The sequence below is a fragment of the Python bivittatus genome, unplaced genomic scaffold (assembly GCF_059951505.1).
Source record: "Python bivittatus isolate LINGU-HERP-01145 unplaced genomic scaffold, Pbiv_v1 ctg000020_np1212, whole genome shotgun sequence".
Taxonomy (NCBI): domain Eukaryota; kingdom Metazoa; phylum Chordata; class Lepidosauria; order Squamata; family Pythonidae; genus Python; species Python bivittatus.
The window spans coordinates 103,569,862-103,591,223 of record NW_028277030.1 but is presented as its reverse complement, the minus strand read 5'-3'; the positions used below and the strand labels follow the sequence as shown (position 1 = coordinate 103,591,223).

Below are 21,362 nucleotides of genomic sequence, written 5' to 3'. Positions count from 1 at the left end.
TACATTTGAGTTAAAGGAGATTTTGCTGTGTAAATAAAGAAACAGCTTGATCACTTAAATACTATTTGCTTCCTACTTTCCAAACCGAATTGTGGCATTTTTGCCTGATGTAAACAAACTTCTGTAGACTGACCAGTAATTGTCAGATCTATTAATGATTGTGAGCACTTTGTTTCTGCTTTCTTTTTCTTATGAGGTTGGTTTTGTGCCATGGTGGAACCGGAAAAGCAATACTAGCAAGAAAATACAACTGTCCATTGGATGTCTTCATTCCCATCTGCAACCTCACAAACTATTACAATAACTGAATATTAAGAAACCTCTTTATGTTAAAAAACAGTCTCATCTATAGGTAAAGAAAGAAAAATCTAAACATCTATACAGTGTTAACATGAAGAGATGCAAGAACTAGTTGTAATAAATGGTAACATATTATAAACTAATATGTGCCACCATTTAGGAAATCCATGAAGAAACAAACATGAAAAGCATTTCTAAATTATTGTTTAAATCACCTTTTTTATTCAGTCCTAGATTTTCAGATAGTTCAGAATTTTCATCTCATCTTTACAGAGAGTAGTAGAATCAAACGGGAGCACCAGAACAGAAAATATGTTTATGATTTTTTAAACAAAAGTAAGATCTATTGATTTTGGGGAGATTTATTTTTAAATATGCTTAAGATACACACCTAGTCCTTTAAGCTCATTGGAATTTTAAAATGTATATTGCATTTTATGATTGTGAAAATCATTTGAAAGGGGTCCTGGTGTTATTATTATTATATTATTAAAAGTTTCCATGTCCTTTGGAAGACTTGTACAGTAAAGCTTCTTTAAAAGTTACCACTAGTTCTGTGTATGTGTGCGCAAGCACTGCTGTTTCAGGGTAACTTGTGCCTGTACACAAAACCTGGCGTACTTTGAAACAGCAGAGTGAGTTGATATTTCACTCACACAAATGCTTTGTGAAGTGCACCATATGAATGCTTTGCATAACTCTATTATACAGGTGTCAGCCTTTCGAGGTAGACAAGATCAGGAAACAGGCTCCACAGGAAGATTAGAACTATACATTACTTTGTTGAGCTAAACTATACTAACAGTCTTGCAAACCTGATTCTGCTTTACCTCCCCTCTCTCTTATATCCCATTGAATCAGGGAGAAAGAACTTGTTCTTAAATTGAGGATTACCTGTATCATGGTTCTTGCCTATATGTAGTACATAGGTATATACACAGAGGTGCTGTGCATTAGGAAAAGCAAAAGGTCTTTTGTGCAACTCCTTAAAACCAAATACTTTTTGCACTCATGCCAGTTGCAGAGCATTTCTGTCAAATCATTTTGAAGTGTGCACAGCCCAAATTCACAGTTCAACCAATGCTCTGCCCAGGTCTGTAGTCAGGTTTAGCCTTTTAAGCATAAAAATAATAGCATCTTTAATATTTTTAACAATTGTAATTGCCTCTTGATGTAATAATTGAACTGAAGAGAGAACTGAGCACAAAATAATAGGTAAAGTGTACTGTAGAGTGACTTTTTTATCTTCATCATAAACTAACTTTCATTGTGTCAGTGCTGAAGCATTTGAGATTCACATAATTATTTTATGCAAGAAATATTACATTAATAAAATTTTGTACATTCTTAACCCCGCGTTCTGGTTCTCTTCAGTCAATGTGCTAGTAACCTATAGTGGGACTTACAAACACAAGTGTTTTTTCCAGTCTTCCTGCCCTCAAGCAAATCTTTCTTTTCTGATCACCCCTATATGTTTGTGGCAAATATCATGCAAGTTTCAGAGGATTCTGGAGCGTAATTTAGGGTATACTCTCTTCTTATACAGAACAGCAGCCAGATGTGTTATGCTTTTTTGTCACCAAAGAATGCTTTCATTACTCTGATTCAAGTATATATTTTTCCAAGCCATATATCCATCTTTATTTATTTAGGATAATGCTTAAATACCTCTGCTTGACTTATAAAAAAAAAGTTAGAGTGATTTACAACTCAAAATTGCATCAAATGTAGATCTATGCTACCTTCTTCAGCAATCAGTATTAAAAGGGGGAATGAATAACAGTTGGAGATCACTAACCTGAATGGAAGATGCTTTTGATGAAATCAAATAAATATTTGCATAAAGCCTCCATTTTTTCAGGCAGAAGAATTAAGTAGTCATTAGTCTCAACCAGGCCAGTAGGTGAGATTCTACTGCCTTATCTCTCTCTGATTATTTCATGTGGATTTCCTATAAGGATCCATCTTGTCTCTTCCTTCTATTAAATTTGCTTTGGTAGTTAAAGTCTTTTTCTCAAGTCTTCCAGCCTCAAAATTTGATTTTTCATCTTGGAAAGATAAAAACTGTCCACACAGACTTAAAATTGGGAGATTTTCCATCTTTCTAACTCTGCAGAAATAGGTATCTCCTCATTTACTCCTCAGTGGAATATTCCTGTATTCACATTATGCTGCCAGTACAATACTGGAACAGCTGCCATATTTTATGCCTAGTTAGCATCAAAAGGGAAAGCATAAATTGCAAATAAAATGACATACCCACAGAAATGTTGTAATATTAGCTACAGTGGGGCAAAAAAGTATTTAGTCAGCCACCAATTGTGCAAGTTCTCCCACTTAAAAAGATGAGAGAGGCCTGTAATTTTCATCATAGGTATACCTCAACTATGAGAGACAAAATGGGGGGAAAAATCCAGAAAATCACATTGTCTGATTTTTAAAGAATTTATTTGCAAATCATGGTGGAAAATAAGTATTTGGTCACCTACAAACAAGCAAGATGTCTGGCTCTCACAGACCTGTAACTACTACTTTAAGAGGCTCCTCTGTCCTCCACTCGTTACCTGTAGTAATGGCACCTGTTTGACCTTGTTATCAGTATAAAAGACACCTGTCCACAACCTCAAACAGTCACACTCCAAACTCCACTATGGCCAAGACCAAAGAGCTGTCGAAGGACACCAGAAACAAAATTATAGACCTGCACCCGGCTGGGAAGACTGAATCTGCAATAGGCAAGCAGCTTGGTGTGAAGAAATCAACTGTGGGAACAATAATTCGAAAATTGGAAGACATACAAGACCACTGATAATCTCCCTTGATCTGGGACTCCATGCAAGATCTCACCCCGTGGGGTCAAAATGATCACAAGAACGGTGAGCAAAAATCCCAGAACCACACAGGGGGACCTAGTGAATGACCTCCAGAGAGCTGGAACCAAAGTAACAAAGGCTACCATCAGTAACACACTATGCCGCCAGGGACTCAAATCCTGCAGTGCCAGATGTGTCCCCCTGCTTAAGCCAGTACATGTCCGAGCCCGTCTGAAGTTTGCTAGAGAGCATTTGGATGATCCAGAAGAGGATTGGGAGAATGTCATATGGTCAGATGAAACCAAAGTAGAACGTTTTGGTCTAAACTCGTCGTGTTTGGAGGAGAGAGAATGCTGAGTTGCATCCAAAGAACACCATACCTACTGTGAAGCATGGGGGTGGAAACATCATGCTTTGGGGCTGTTCTTCTGCAAAGGGACCAGGATGACTGATCCGTGTAAAGGAAAGAATGAATGGGGCCATGTATTGTGAGATTTTGAGTGAACACCTCCTTCCATCAGCAAGGGCATTGAAGATGAAACGTGGCTGGGTCTTTCAGCATGACAGTGATCCCAAACACACCGCCCGGGCAACGAAGGAGTGGCTTCGTAAGAAGCATTTCAAGGTCCTGGAGTGGCCTAGCCAGTCTCCAGATCTCAACCCCATGGAAAACCTTTGGAGGGAGTTGAAAGTCCGTGTTGCCCAGGGACAGCCCCAAAACATCACTGCTCTAGAGGAGATCTGCATGGAGGAATGGGCCAAAATACCAGCAACAGTGTGTGAAAACCTTGTGAAGACTTACAGAAAACGTTTGACCTCTGTCATTGCCAACAAAGGATATATAACAAAGTATTGAGATGAACTTTTGATATTGACCAAATACTTATTTTCCACCATGATTTGCAAATAAATTCTTTAAAAATCAGACAATGTGATTTTTCTGGATTCCCCCACCCCCATTTTATCTCTCATAGTTGAGGTATAGCTATGATGATGAAAATTACAGGCCTCTCTCATCTTTTTAAGTGGGAGAACTTGCACAATTGGTGGCTGACTAAATACTTTTTCGTCCCACTGTATGCACAGCAGGGGCAAAAGAATTTAAAGCGTTAAGACACACACAACATCACTATCCTAATGTCTAGATTCACACATGTTAACCCATGGTTTGTTTTAAAAAATCTGTGATAACAGTTGCTGCATAGATGCATAAGCATATAAGCAAACATGTACCATAGACAATGACTGGGTTCATATATTCTGCAGAGGCAAAAATCAAATGTAAGTTTTATCTTTTTTGTTATTGAATTTCTGATTAACCCTCAGAATGGCTTGCACAAATAAAGTAAGTACTCAGTAAGTGAATACAGCCCATGACTCCAGTGTCACTCCACTCCAAAATTTGTGCATCCAGCAAATATGCCAGAACTGCAAGTCTTAAAGCACCCTGACAAATGGATTCAAATCTCTTTATACTGCTCACTGCCATTTAAAGCAGAATACACAATGGGATGAAGAAGAATCTATATAACACAATACCAATATAGTTTCATGAGAAGATGTATGAATCCCATCTAATATATTCTGTTAATGTTTATAATAAGCTGATTGGTGGAAGAATAGGTATTAAAAGTACTTATAGAGCTGAGAAAAGAAAAACCACAGCTCTGCAAAGCTCCTCCCTAGGTCAGAATCATGATAATTGTGATTAATAGTGCAGTCCTATCTTTCATCAAAGTAAGTCCCACTGATTTCATTGTGGCTTATTTTCTGATTAATGAATGCAAGATTATTTGACATTTGTATTCAGATTTACTTTTGAGTAAATGTGCTCAACATTTACCACAAATCCCTCCCCCCCTCCCTCCCCCCCCCTCTCTCTCTCTCACACACACACACACACACACACACTATCCTGCTGGGAGACATCAGGTTTCTACTCACTTTCTGTTGAAGCAATATTGTTTAGTGTGTTTCTTAATACAGCAATAGTAAAGCTGAACATTCCTTAGAAAAAAACAAATACCATGTTCATCTTTCTTTTTAAGTTAGATTTAACAAAAACTTGTAATAATGCTAAATTCAGCATTGTGGGTGATTCTGTATCTAACAATCAGAGACTTTTCTTAGAGCTGCTTGTAAATTCTGTGAGATTTACACCTTTGTGCTGAATATTATAAAACAAACGAGCCCTTATAATAAGTTGCATAGAAGGCCAGATGTAGAGCGAGACTAGACCTGATGTCATGCTCTTCACTGTTTTTCTTCTAAATCAAATAGTGGAAGGGCAGGATATAAACTAGATCAGGACTGAGACATTAGAGAAATGAAAGGCTTTAAGGTCTGCCTGTTTGGGATTGGAATCACATGCTATTTGCAGTGGGAAAGTGGTTCATATTGGCATCAAAATAATTTTTCCTCCCATTATAAATAGTGAACATGAGGATCTTATTTCTGATTAGAAGTGTACCAGTCTGAAGAATTAAAACCCTCTCCCTGCTGCAGTCTGGATTTGGTTCAGCCTCCATTGCTTCTGCTATTTGTTCAAAATGAAAGGAGTCACATACAGTCAAACCACATAATGAGCATTACATCTAATTAAGCTGACAGTTATGTAAATCTCTTGAGCTCACTGTTGAAAATTAGTGGGTAGAGCTAGACATATTACTATTTGTTAACTTTCATCTATCGTTCAGGCTTCCTAACAGATTATTCAGGTTATCTGAACCTAGCAGAATATTCAATAGGTTCTCCCCATCCCTTCCAATTCTTCAAATTCCAATTTTGTTGCTGATCTGTTTCCACCTATGACTCTTTCTAATGTACACCTCCAAAAAAACATTTAAAATTTTCTTTCTTCGGCTTCGTTATTTCTGTTTCTACTCCTCTCATAGATTTCAAAGAGATCTAATTTATAGATTTGTTATCTCCTAAAATTGGAAAATTGCTTTAAGATTGACAGAGAGAAAAGAACCTTAACTGCATAGTTTTATCTCTGCCTACATCCTTCCACTCCCCATGATCTGTGTAGACTTTTCCTTCCCCTTTGCCTCTTTCCCTGCTCCAGAATGTGGTGCCTTCTTTCATGTTGTTTGACATGTCTGAAGCCACCTTCCAGCACCTGATTACTATCCAGACTTAAACACATTAGTAAATGTTCAGTAAAACATTGAGTTATTGCTCTCTTGATTATTAATTAACTCATAGTTAAGTCTGTTTGCCAGTGATACAAGAAATACGTTGTGCAGAATTCTGTGCAGGTTTTTGTCTTGAACACAAATATGTGAACAAGAGTCCAAAATATTGCTGATTTTAGTCCTAGTCCATGCTTTTTAAAAGCTTATAATTAGAAGTCATATTCTGTATAGTAATTTGGCATGTTTAGCGTATTTTTCTCAGACCTAAAAATGTTGAGCATCCTGCATCGTTGAAGTTATTATCCAAAATACTGAGATCTGTTTCTGAAGCTTGAAGGTCAGTTTATTTTTTTCTTTCCTTCTTGCATTTGATTACAGTGAAAAATCTTGAAGTAATTCCACATCATCTTTTCTGCACAGTTCTTCTACCTTGCAGGCATCAGTGCTAATGTACCTATCTACCATGGATTCAACTTGGATCCAGATGCAGAATGGGCACCTGAGTAGTGAGAGGTGTTAAAATAGAATTTTTGTTTGTACAATGGAAAAATTAATTGTATTTTCAAAATGGCATGAGATACCAGGTTGTTCAGTTGCAGAAAGCTGTTAAATGCTATCCCTGAACTTTGCACCTTACACTTTTTATTTAACCATGGAGTATATAGTTAGCCATAGAATATATTTAATCAGCCATAGAATATTTATTTAATCCTCCTTAGAATTTATAGAAAAATATAGAAGTATATTTATAAAAAACAGAACAACTAGGATTAGAAGGTTGGTAGTAAAACAACATCTAAAGTAGTCTACCTGTTGCAGTATTTTGAAATTCAGCAGTTGCCCCATTAAAAGTTAATAGGCATTTTTAAAAAGTGCGTTAGAGTTTGCTGAATGTGTGTACGTATACACACACACAGTCGTGTGTCTGTTTCTGTGTATGTATCTGTCATAGCACATCCATCACTTATTCTGCATTTTTTGTTTGTTTAAATTACATTGCTAGCTTAGTTTTCTTCAAGAAACTAAAGGCAGTGTGCATGGTTTTCCATTCTCTCTCAGGTTAGGCTAAGTAGCTTAAGATCATATTGATAGCTTCATGGATAAATGGGAATTTAAATGTACATTTTCCAATTTTAATCTGACATTAACCACTTATTCCATATTGATTCTATGATTATTTAACCTTAGCATAAAGTGTGCAAGGGCATCCACAGAGGGTCAACAGTGTCAAAGTGGTGGCCACAACATGGTGATCAAAGCCTCACCCCTGTTTATGTCTGTGTGATATACATTAAAAAAGGGAGGTCTTTGATCACCCAGTTGCACCCACCATATTGAGGTTGTTGACACCCCTGATTGTGTGGAAAGGCACAATATATATTTGAGGTATGAAAGAATTATGAAATATGCAACATTAGCTAAATAAAGAATAATAATGAAAGTCCGTTGAGATGTAGGGTGATGACACTGGAGTAGCAACATCTTAAAAAGCTTAGAGTAAATTCTGAGTTTAAATAGAAGTTGCAGTTAGAATATGAAAGTGTGAGAAGACAAATAGACATTTAAAGGAGCCTTTCATGTCCCACAATGACCCCCAAATTGGTATGAATTACTGATGTGTGTATGTCTGCAGGTAGTGTATATGTGTTTAAGTAAGCTGTTATAAATGTTTATTATATCTGAAGATTGATTTATCCCAGCTGTCATTTCCATTTTACACAGTCTTCTCTGTTTTCCAGAGAGGTGAGGTTGTTGTTTGTAGTATTAGCTATTTCCATGGCAGTAGACTGTGATGCCAGTCTGAAACTGAAATGTTTCATTGGGTATGGGCAATTAAAAATTACAAATTGGAAGATAAGGCTTACATTTACCAAACTCCTTGGCATTATAGCTCACATGAAGCTCAGAAACTATTGCTTAATTCCTAAGGGACTCAGTATGGGCAATGGAATAAATGAATTTGTGTTGTTCGATCCCAGCAAGAAAGTGATTACATTTAAAAGAAAATAAAATCAGCCACTTGAAATTGCTTTCTGTATTGTGATGGAAAGAACAAATATAAGTTCCAGAATAATAAATATTGTTAGGCATGAATTTCCTAGAGTTTTTTTCTATTGCCGTGCAGCAGTCTAGAGCACTCCAATTTGCCTATCAGATAATGCTGATTTTTCCGACACATTCCAAAAAATCTAAAATCTAAAATATTTCTCAGTAAGGTTGGCTCTCTTAAATGTTTGCACAGGCTTGTGACTTTAGTTTTCCTTTCAAAGGTTTTTAGAAGTCTTTTAGCTAATTATTGATAAGCTTTCGGTAATGGGCAATAAAATCAGAAAGCCACATAAACTGGCCTTGTTCTATTTAAAGTAATGCTGGATTAACCAGCTCATGGGCAGCAGAAGCCTCTAGCCAATCACAGAGAATGTAATTTTCTTCAAATAATATGGTTTGGAGTTACTGCTACAGATAGAACCCATGGAACAGTATGTTAAAAGGACTGCGAATGAGATTTTTATTTTATGTTTTGCAAATAATACAGTCAGGATCAAATTAGAGATGCAGGTTTGAAACATTTTTTTTTTCACGATTTCATTTGGCACAATATTGCGTTAGAACTTATCCAAGGGATTCATGTTACTGTGCAAACCTTGAATATACATACTTTTTCTGTGTTCCCAAATCTGGGCTTCCCAGTGCGACACTTGGTGCCCACCAGATTGTCTGCCCCATCCCAACTTAAAAAATAAAATTAGAAAAATGGAAAGCTTGCATATCTCAAAGGAAAATACCACTTTCAATATCTATTTCCAGGGGCCCCTTTATTTGGAAGTGCCCCCTCTAAATTCAGAGCTGGGGCAATAGGGAACATCCTATCCCAACGGGTGTGGAAAATACATTGATAAATTGAAGCTTTGAAACTGTCTGTATCACCCAATAACAAAATGGTTGCCACAGGGAAAGACTGCCCACAGTTTAAAATTCGAAATAAGCTCTCTAGTTCTAGACATTGGAAAAGAAGCTAAGTACTGCATTCATATTTCTTGCTGTAGTTTTATCTATGTTGCAGAGAATACAATATCCGAAAGGTGAAATTAACAGCTTCCACACCAAACACAAAGAATTCCACATAACGTTATACATAATTAGACCAGTTTTGTCACTGTGATCACTGTGAAACCAGCCTGCAAAAGTGTTAACCAGCTTCTTAAGAATGTAGTAGCCTTTTTTCCATGGTAGTCAGTAGAGGAAAGAAAGCATTCTTCCCACTTCTACTCCAAGGAGTATGGAGTAGAAGTGAACAGATAGCTCAGCAACATTCTCCCTGGCTGTTATTTTGTTTTTAGGCACCATTTTTTCCCCTAGTATTTGTAGACTGAGGTACTATGCTTTGTATATTTCTGGATTCTACCACCTTTTTCTGTTAATTTGTTTAGACTAAACATTTGATGGGCCATATGAGGTGCTATGAGTAGAGATATATACTGTAGTATTTCATGTGGTTGACACTGAGTTTTAACAGCGTTGCAAATGATACAGGGATGGGTTACTCTCCTCTTTTGGGTGTTAGAATTATGATGAGTGTTTGTAGATCCTGAATAGATAATTAAATTCATCACAGCTTTTAAGAAACATAGGGAATGGAGAAACTTTTCAAAATTGTCTTAGCAAAGAGAGCTGGAATTATTGTCTTGCCTTACCTGTTGTTTATATGCTGCCATTATCCCTCCATGGCACAAATGTAAAATTATATTTATAGAGCTGGAGGGAGCCATCTAACATAGATATGTTATTCTAAGTCTTTTACTATGGAACAAGAGAAAACATGTCTTCATCAACTTTTAAAGGACTTCCTTTCAGATACTTGAAAAGTGGCATCATTTTGTCAAATACAAACATACCCAGCTTCTTCAATCTCTCTTCATAGCATTCAGTTTCTTGTCCCCTAATCATTCTCATTACCGTTATCTGAACTTGTTCCAATTTCTCTGAATTCTTCTTATAGTACCCAGAACCAGATCCAGCACTCAAGATGAGGTCTGACCAAAGTAGAATAAATGGAACTATTATTTCCCATAATATGGAGATATTGTTTTTGATGTAGACTAAAACCATAATTGCCTTTTCTACAGCCGTACTACTACTGGCCATGCTCAACTTGCAATCAACTACTATTCCAAGATCTTCTTCATAGGTACCATTACCAAGCCAGTTTTCCCTCACCTATATCTGTGCATTTTTGTTTCCTAAGAGAAGTACATTTGTACTTGCTTCTATTAAATTTCATTCTGTACATTTGTCTTATATATGTATATTGATGAATACTCTGAGTATGTTTTTCAATCCAGCTATATATTTAATTGTCATGCTGTCCGGCCCACATTTAATTAGCGTGCTAAACAGCATGACACGTGATACTTTATCAAATGCATTGCTGAAATCAGGTTATATTATGTCTACAGCGTTCTCACAAGCAAAAAATAAAATAAGATTAGTTTGCAAGACTAATTCTTGATAAATCCATGCTGACTTGTGGTAATTGATTCATTGCTTTCAGTATGCTTATGGGTTGATTATTTTGTTATGATCTGCTATAGAATCTTCCAGGTATCAGCCTCAGACTGACTGGTTTATAGTTTAATGGATCCTCCTCTTTACTTTTTTTTTATGTCAAGACACTTCAATTCTCTAAGATTTCTCAAACATAAACATTTAACTGGTCCATCAGCTAATTACTTTAATACCTTGGTCCTGAATATTTAAATTTGTTCAAAATAAAGAGGTATTCCCCAATTGTGTTTGTATCAATCATGCTTCAATCCTGCCTCTTCCTCCTGTTATTTAAAGTTTTGATTTTTTTTTTTTTGGTATGCTCAACTGCTCATTTTGCACTTGTTCTCTAGGGAAAAATGAGAAATTTAGCTCATGCAGAAGTTACTCTATCTTGATTTTACATTACAGAACTTTTATCCTTATCATTCAGACAACAGTACAATCAGCTAAATTATAAAAAGCATTTGGGGCTGGAAATGTGGATATCTGTTGTCAGTATCCTGACAGACCCTTGCATAGTAAACCTTGATACAAGACTTTTAAAGAATATAGCAGTAAAATCCACAAAGTTTCTATTTCTCAGATAAATGTTCCTTTTCCTCCTCTTCATTTAATGTTATATTTACTTGAACTTTGGAGGCTGAGTGGCATGCTTTGGATCCTCTGCAAGGCTTTTACTCTATCTCACCATATTTCAAGATATTCACAAACTGAACATTATGCTGTGTTGTCAACACCCTTATAACATTTTTCTTGCCAGGAACAAAGTCCTGCGTAAACATCTTCTGCCATGTGGCATTTAATATGCTTGCTTGCCAGTACTTCTGCCTGTTTCCTTGGTTATTAAGTATTTTCTTCAAATTGGTATAGTCTCCAGTTATTTAAGAGTTCTACTTTAAAACTCTTGATCTTTGATAGACCTTATGCACCATTACGTATAAAAAGACCACTGTTCTTTCAAAACTCTTATTAAAAGTTCTTAGATTGAGACCCAGTTACTAAGATGAGATACAGAATCTTAAAGACTGAAATCAAAGTCATTATGTGATGGATCAGTGTCATAAAAATGATATAGGAGATTAATTTGTTAGATAACCTCATCAGCATTTATAGTTTTGTATATCAGTAGCTATCTGCATAGCTATCTGCAGGCATATAAATTATTCAGTTGATCGTTTCAGCCCCTAGGTTTTCTTTAGTTTTCCAGAATCTACTTCTTTCTTTTTTCATCTGTCTCTTTCTGAGGCTGTTCTCCAGAACTATTGGGTCCTGTGTACTTTTAGTTCTGAAACCTGTAGTTTCGGTTGTATTTAGACATCAGTTCATTATTTTTACCTGGCAATCCAATATCAGTAGGCTTTAATTCAGATTTAAGATTAACCCAGTATTCATCTGAGTTAAGAAATAGCTTGTGTTTATTTTCTTACCACTGCAGCCACTCCATTCATGTACCTTGCCTGCATTCCCAGAATCTTACACCAGCTCTGTCCTATGTATAAAGTGATAGCTTAGAGACTAGTATAAACAGTCCTCACATAGCGACTGCTTTGTTTAGTGACCATTCAAAGTTATGACAGTGCTAGAAAAAAAACTTAGCAACCCATCCTCACATTTATGACCTTTGCAGTGTCTCATGCTCTTATTTTCACTTGCTTATTTACCCCATACCAAGATGTCCTCAAAAAAAAAAGAGAGAGAAAGAACCCCAGTTCAGCTGACGAAAATAGCAAGAAGCAAAGGAGAATTAAAGTAAAATCATAAGCATAGTCGCAGTCACATAAGTTTCAGTTAGTGACCACTTTGCTTAACTAAGTTGCCAGTCTCAGTTGTGGTCACTAAATGAGGACTACCTGTCTGCCAACATTTTGCTGTTGCTATCCAAACGCACTTTTGATCTTGCTGTTCGTCACCGAAGACAAATTCCTTGTATATATTTTATACTTGGTCATTAAAGTATTTTGTATTGTATTGTATAGAAGAGCATGCAGTATTGCTATCAAACAAACAAAACATTTTTTTTTTCATACCGGAGCTGTTTTTTAGCTAAATTAATCCTGTCCCATTCATTGGCTGTCTGGCTCCACCAAGGGAAATCAGTGTTCAGATCTAGGCAAGAAAATCTAATCACAGTAGGTCAGATACAGGCAAGAAGTGGCAGAGGCCCTCTGGTGAAGGCAATGGGAAACAAGACTTTGGAAAGTTCCAAGTGATTACTATCTGTAGCAAACCTCCCCGATAGAAACATGTCCATCTACAGCTAACTGAAGACTTATGAAGGCAGTCATAGTCTGTAGTGTGGTCTGCTTCACACATGCATATTTCATATGAGCTAGCTGAAATATTAAAGGGACTTCACTTGATTTTGCTGTCTTAGACTTCTATGAGACTGGAGAGGAGGAGCTTCTGCAACTTAGAAGATGATGACATGACCATATCCTCTGGCCAGGAGGTCATAATTACTGGATTAAGTATCTTTCCCCTGATTATGAGCTTCATCCTCATCACAGTCTTCTGCTTGTACCTAAAAGCGGTTACAATGCTTCCCTTTCCTCCTTTAATCAAGTCTCAACTTTCTTTGTGTTATTTTCTCTGGCATAATCAGGGCTTAAAGAGAAGCCTCAGTTTAAGGATTTCCATGTTAAGTTCTAATTTTATATCAAATTGTTTTAGTTTCTGGGAACCTAATAATTGCAAAGCCTCTGTTGGGTCTCTCCACTTTCACCACAAGTACCAGCAGTGTAATTAACTGTATCATCCAATTGGCTTCTAGACGACATAGAAACTGAGCTTTTCTGAGCACTTTGACACTTCCTTTTCATGTTTGACTATAACTAAAGGCTAGGAGACCAAAAAATAGCCTGAGATAATTATTTTCCTAAGTATGTAAGGCCAGTCAGAGAATTATTTTCCTAAGTATGTAAGGCCAGTCAGAGATAATTATTTTCCTAAGTATGTAAGGAGAATCAGCACTCTCTTCTACATTACTCCTTCCTTCTAAAACATTTATTTCCATCTCATCATTTTCATTTGCTTTCCTAGTGTATTACAACCTTCGATTTCCCATTTCCGTTGTATTGCCTTCTGCTCTTTAAATGATAAATATTAATTTCACCCATCTTCATCTTTCTTTCATATTAGGGTTTTTAAAACAGTATATCAGTCCATGCATTCTGGAGTTGGGGAAATAACTGAGCTGTTTTTCCTTTTTGTAATATGTATTGCATTAAAAATAAAAGCCTCTGACTTTGGTCTCGAATGCTTGTTTAGGTTGTTTTGTTCTATTGTAGAAGCAGCTGTTTCCCTTCAAAACATATCTAAGTCTGCAATATACTGTATGTGCTCAACACCTCTAGAAAATGCACAGTTGAGTGTACATGTGAATGAAGGATGCGCAGTAACAGATGGTTCCTTAATCGTGCAAATTACTCATAATTGTCATTTCAAAACAGAAGGCTGAAATGCTTTTAAAGCTAGCCTAATGAAATCAAAATCTAGTAATTGCTTCTCATTACAAAATTCTGTGACAAGATAACAGCATTACATTATAGCACTGCTTTCTTTTCTTAATAGCTGTAACTCTAAAAGTGAATTTTCCTGAGCTATCTGTTAAGGTGTGTTTGGCAAGATGTTTAACATGCAAGATGGAAGTGTGTTTAAGGAAGAAATGCATGTGTTTCTGATGTGACATTTCAAGTTAAGCTGGATATTTTAAGCAAAGTGTATAGGCTATGCTGATTGGTTTCCCAGATGGTTGACACAATTGCTTTATTTTAACTTTCAGCTGAGGTACAGCAATCCAAAAATCTGATCCCAACTCAGTTACAGTTACGATTTTTTGAACCAGATAAAGGATACTTACTGTGACTTAACAATCCCCCCCCCATGCTAGACAGTCTAATCGAATTTCTGTGGATGGGACAATAGACAAGCCAAAGAGACCCAGTTGTTTATTCCCTGTCCTAGGCCTGCACTGCTCAGAGTGCAGAGAGAGAGGAAAATTAAGTTTAAAACAGAAAGGGTCTCTCTCTTGCATGCTACTGCATAGCTGGCCAGTTTTTGACATGCTACTGTCTTGGCCAGCTATGTTTTGATTGTTTTTTCTCCACAGTTATTTTTCTACTCTGCTCTTCCCTATCTTTAGCAAAACATCTTGGTACAAAAAATGTTGCAATTCTTCCAGCTTTTTGCATCAATAATATTCATGTGTTTGTGAGAACCCCTTGATTAAGATCCTTTGATTTCCTGCACCATCTCCTGTTGCCATGTAAGTTCTCCAGTGTTTCTTTTGCCACTTCAGATGTCTTCTGTCTTTTGCAATCAGCTTTTAACCCTTGCATCTACTGAGAGACCAGTTCCATCAGTTCCTCTCAACTGTTAGCTTGAAGCAGCCATTACACCAGGCTGTGGCAAAAGCTTGGAAAGCAGGGCCCTCCCTATGGAAAGTCCTGTACAGTGGTACCTCGGTTCACGAACTTAATTCGTTCCGTGACTCTGGTTGCGACCCGAATTGGTCGCGACCTGAATCAAATTTCCCCATAAGGTTCAATGTAAATACGGTTAATCTGTTCTGACCCCTCCGAATTTGGTCGCCAACCGATTTTGGTCGTGTCCCGAATCAAATTTCCTCATAAGGTTCAATGTAATTACGGTTAATCTGTTCTGAACCATATGTATTTTTTTTTTAAACCACAAAAATATGACACAAAGTACAGTACGAAGAGAGAGAGCGCTAACCTTGCTCAACGCGACTTCTGGCATGGAGGACAGGAAGGCGGGTGGGGAGGCGGTTATTGCTTGGAGGGAGAGTCCCCCTCCCTACAGGAAGCCACGACCACGTGTCACAGGAGGGAAAATGGCCGCGGATCCTGTTCGTCACCCGATCCGGCGTTCGCGAACGGAGGCAAAATTTTGCGAACGGAGCTGTTCGTGACCCGAATTGGTTGTGAACAGAAGCGTTCGTGACCCAAGGTACCACTGTATTTTGGTGCCTGCCTTGTAGTGCATAGGACGGTGTGGCATCATGAAGCTAAAGTTCTCTTAACCATTAACTATATTCTGTAGCTTTTTTTGATAATTATGAGTTTTGTTTTAAAATTATTTTTAAGGCAGTTATCTTGACTATTATCTAAAGGCAGGTTATATTTATTTCGTTTTTAACTTGCAGGTTCTTTTGCACGGGGAACTTCCCAAATAGGACTGTAGAGTTCCTACTGACTCTGTTGTATTATATTAAAAATTATCTCAAGGCTGTCCTTAGGTTATGAGGTATTCTATTCAATAATACATCCATTCCCAAGTTGATTTTGATCTGTGTCATTGTAACTTCTATGTAAAAAGTGTCCATATTTTTATTATCTATTTATTTTCATTATAAATAGATGTTTTAAATGTTGTTGAATCCCAAAAGAACTGGAGAGCTATTCTGTTTTTTCTCTCAGGATGTTTGTATATGTGTGAGAGTATGCATGTTTACTGGAATGGTCCTCCTTTTGGTATTATGTAAGAACGGTGTGGATTGCATATACCTTTCTTCTTGCAGTCCTGCATAATATTGTGATTACTTAGTCACCTATCCTCTAATTTTTTTTCCATCTTCCCTTAGGCCTAAGAAATTTGGAACTCAATTTAGACCTTTTGGTCTTGCTTACCACCTTTTGCTGTAATTGAAACAAGTGAAACAGCTGTGAGGTCTGTTTGATTTGTGGTAGTTGTAGCAGTGTGAAAAAGTTAAATTTACAGATTTCGGATTACTGTTGGAACTACCTTTAATTGAATCTCTATAGTACTTGGGCTCTCCTAGTAAGTGTTTATGAAAGTTAAGCAGACACCATGACAATTCTATATTGTTAATGTTTAAAAATTCTTAAGGACTCCGTTGTTAATGCACAATAAAGAGTATCTTTCCTTTTTCATTTCAATAGCTTTACCACACGTCTACCAAAAGCTGGAGAAACCATACATGGGCATAAATTTTTCACTGGATTTGGGGGGAAAGGTGCCAACCAGTGTGTTCAGGCAGCTCGGCTTGGGGCTAAAACCTCCATGATCTGCAAGGTAAGCCATGGTTTATATATGTTATTGTCAGTATATTCTGTTAATAAATTGCCTGTTAATACAGACGAAAGTGACAAGTCCATTTTAGCAGTTAACAGCTGTCTTATCCAAGACAAAAAAAACCTAATCAGAGTGAATGTGTGTATTCCTTTCTGGATGAAGGTTAGAATAATATAGGAATAAGCAAACAATGGGGTGTGTGCAGCTATGACTGCCTTAGCATTCCCTGATCAAACTACTAAACTTTCAGAGTAGCTGATAGTGTTAATATATCGGTAACACTAATATATTGTGAAAGCAGGATTATGACATCCTAAATTAATATGTCAGTTTATTCTGGATCTTCCTAAAAACACAAAAATACAAAGTATCAATTGAACAGAAAGAGTAAACATTCTGTAAAAAAGTTAATAATTGAGTTTAATTATGGAGAACATAATAAATCTTTGCAAATAATTTTCCCTATATAATGAATTCGCAGAAACAAAGTCATTTTTATTATAGCTTCTAGCATCTCCTTTCTCTGCTTTCTCTTTTCTATCAGAACCTCAAGATCCACCAGCTGGAACCATGTACAAAGCAGTGAATTAGGATAGATAATACTTGAGAAACAGTATACATTCATGTATGAGACTGTCATAATGTAGTTTGTTTTGTTTCATTGTGGATTGTATTAAACCCAGCCATTGTGGTTGTAAACCATGATTTATGACTTAGGATGACGTGTGATCTCAGATAGTTATGGTTTATTAAGCAAGCCATAGCTTAATGTAAGTAAAGTAAGTAAAGTAACCTTTACTGCAAGAGCTGCATTGGGTGCCAGTTTGCTTCCAGGTCCATTCAAGGTGTTGGTTATCACCTTTAAAGCCCTACATGGCATGAATCCAGGCTACCTGAGGAACCGTCTCACCATCATCACATCAACCTGTCCCATCTGGTCAGGCAGAGAAGGCATGTTGCAGACCCCGTTAACAAGAGAATGTTGGCTGGTGGGGCCCAGGAGGAGCGCTTTTTATGCTGTCGCCCCCACCCTTTGGAATATTCTCCTCCCAGAGGTGTGGCAGCTCTCGGAAAAGGGCTAAAGACCTGGCTCTGCCAGCTTGCATGGGGTGAGGGAGCTTTGGTCAATCCTGCAGGTGGTTAATGCTCTGATGACGCTCCCTGAGCTACTCGCCAATTCCACCAATTCTTGGAATCAATTTATTATTTAAGACTTCTTTTATATTGTATTTTGATTTTATCCTTTTTGTAAACCGCCCAGAGTCGCTTTTTAATGAGATGGGCAGTGACAAATTTGATATATAAATAAATTAAAAAATAAAAAAAATGTATGAATTCAGTTAGTGTAACTGAGCACATGGCTCAGACTTAGAATATATTTCAGTATCAAAACTGAGTTCATGGTCCTCTCTTAAGTGTAATTAGTTAAGTCTAATTCAAATAGGGAAAGAGGTTTTTTGTTATTTTCAATGATATCTAAAGACACACAGAACAGTTGTTGATATAAAATGTAGGGAAATAAGTCTCTGCTTTTTCAAGAGCAGAAATAAAGAAATTTTAGCCAGAGTTAACCAAAAGCTATTTTAATTTTGCTCCCAGTCTGACAGTACATCTAACATGTTAAAACAAAAATTTATCTGTGATTTAAACTGAAAAATTTATTAAGCGGAATCCTTGATAAACTGTTGTAATGTGAGATGCACTGTTCGGGGCTCCAGGGTTTCTGTCTCATTTCCTTTTCTACTTGACCTCATTTTACAGTATTTTGTTTTGTTTTTCTCTGACATTCAGCATTTGGTGACCACTGTGCATCCTCAGCTGTTACTAAACTGCACAGATGGGATTCTCCCATGGGTTCATTTTTTTAAAAGAAATATTTTGCTTATCTACAAATCTTAGTATTCCCTTAAGAGTTTTGACATTACCCTCTTGTACATTTTGACTATGGTAAGGATCAGCATTCAGAGAATAAAGCTTAATATTAATAATAGGCAAGTAACCTCTTGTGTACTCATGGCTTAATTCTTGGGGCGGGGGGAAGCAATGAATAATATAAGTTTATAAAAGATTGCTTAAAGTCCATTCCAGAGTAGCATGACAGTATATTGAACGGCTGGTCAGTCCTCAACTGGTTTAAAATTGCTTTGAATATAAGAAAAACTATAAGAGGAAAGTTGCCTGAACAGGATTCTGAGCAAACATATGAATTATCAAATCACTGTTTTTCCTACGTTAGGAATGTCTGTTGTATTGTATTGTATTGTATTGTATTGTACTGATGGGCCACCCATCTCATATACATGACTCTGTATGGCTAACAATTAAAACAGAGCAAAAACAATAAAAACAACCAAAATTAAAAACAATAAAAATAGCAGCTGAGAACACTCATAAGCACTCAAACTGACCATAAAATACTACCCATACTATCAGGCTTGATGGCAAAGCCAAGTTTTAGTGCCTTACAAAAAGCCAGCAGGGTTGGGGCAAGTCCGATTTCTTGGGAGATGATGGATGGGTACCACGGCAGAAATTTATTTGTAACTATATAATATTATTTCTAAACTTGGCTCAATGCATATATATTAGCATATGCAAATCTGTAACATTTTATCACTTTTTGTGATAGGCTTTCTCTTTTTGGGTGATGTGTACTTGACCACTCCAAACGTTTTCTCAGCCAGTGCATGTGGCTTTCATTATTGACTGTTAGAAGGGACATAAGAAAGGAACAGCCCTAATGTTAGGTCTCCCATTTCCCTGGAGAGCTGTCCTTATATTCTAGAAAATTAGTACCATAGAATTTACAACAGATTGAAATCAGTTGCTTCAAGGAAATAGAAAAAAAAAATTGAAATTGAATTGCTAAATGTACAAATGACTAGATATTGTGTTCCATGCTCCCTTTGTGCAGAACACCTAGAAAAATAGAACAAATAGTAGTACTATGCAAATTTGTCTAGGAGACTGATCGGAAATGCTGAGACTATGAATTGCTCCGATGCAGGTTTTTTTTTTTTTTTTTGGTTCTATAGCCATAACAGTGTATTTTCAACAAATCTGTCTTATTTCTGAAGTTATTCCTCCAGAATAGTAGCTACCTGTAATGACATTTTAATATTATAGAACATAATATTTTAAAGTATTAGGTTTTGTGATTTGATCATCAAAGTCAGTTTTGCCCCTAATATTAAATGCACAGTTGGAAAATCTAGGTTTCACATTATATATTGTTAAAATATTCTGTAGCATTTTATTGTTTAAAAATATTTTATTTATTTAATTATTTATTTTGTTTAAATTTATTGGCTGGCCAACTCCAATGAACTTTTAAATGCACTTGTTCCAGAGACAAACAGTATTACTCTCCAAGTCTTCAATGCTATATTCATTTAGATGGGAAGAGGCACCACTGAATTCAGTAGTACTTGCTTCTGAGGAAACCATTAAAAAGGGGGTTTAATTATGTTTTAAAGCCAATGACATCATATTTATTAAGGATGAGTTGTAGTAATATTGAGGAATATAAAGCTTCTGTTTCTGAAATGTTATGACAGTGGAGAAGTATAGAATAAATTTTATTGGTTTTTAAAACACCCAATATATTTTCATTCTTGCATATCCAGAATATTTGCATTTTGAAATACTTCAATAGCTACAAAGCAGATATTTCAGGGGTGGTCTCCGATTCCAGGGTTAATGAAAGCTCAGCAACATATGCCCATCCTTGAGAATGTTGTCCAAGACCAGCTGGATAAACTGAAGTATGTAATGTTGTTTGTTTTTGCTCTGTAGGTTGGGAAGGATTCTTTTGGTAATGACTACATTGAAAACTTTAAAAAAAATGGGATTCCAACAGGTAAAAGTTTGACAATTTAACTTATTTTAAGAGTTTCTAATCAGAAAAACAAGGATTTATAGGCAGCAGCCATTCAGATTTTCAGTCAAGGGCTTTCTTAGTCCTACATAAAGACTACAAAGATTGAACAAGAGATCTCCTCCGCACAAACCATGTGCTTTCAAATTACTAAACTATAACTTTTCACAAAGAGTGAAAGGTGAATAATAGTAATGTTAAATAAACCAGTCCTCTAAATCATAGGTTGGCCTTTATGGAGCAGCCATAAAGGCCATGTTTGTGGTCCCCAGAACATCACCAGCACCCACTATCCCCTGAAGCGGATGGAGCTAAACTTCTGGCCTGTCTTTGGGGGATTTTGGAGGTTAAAGCAGCAAAATTGATACCTTACACCTCGCTAGGCTTAAGACAACATTTCACCCTTGACCCCTCACCCAAAACTCTGCTCTAAATCCTTATTTTAATTAATATATAATTAATAATCCAAATTATATCACTAATCATTATATTCTAAATATAAGATTTGCAAAGTTCTGCTCAATGCTGAGAAATTGAATAGAATAGAAAACAAAGATCTACCACTCTTCATAATATTAGGACTCAATAAAAGTGACTGCCAGCATAAGACAGACAAAAAATACTTCTTCCTAC

The 21,362-nt window shown here is 36.5% G+C and overlaps 1 protein-coding gene across 2 annotated transcripts in view; it reads left to right on the top strand.

Moving 5' to 3' along the window:
* The window catches only part of RBKS (ribokinase), a 64,347-nt gene that overhangs the window by 598 nt on the left and 42,387 nt on the right, over positions 1–21,362 (top strand). For both annotated transcript variants that reach the window (XM_088145619.1, XM_088145617.1), the window contains exons 2-3: positions 16,720–16,852; positions 20,648–20,711. In XM_088145619.1, the coding sequence (XP_088001745.1) occupies positions 16,720–16,852; positions 20,648–20,711 (197 nt within the window). The remainder of the gene's footprint in view (positions 1–16,719; positions 16,853–20,647; positions 20,712–21,362) is intronic.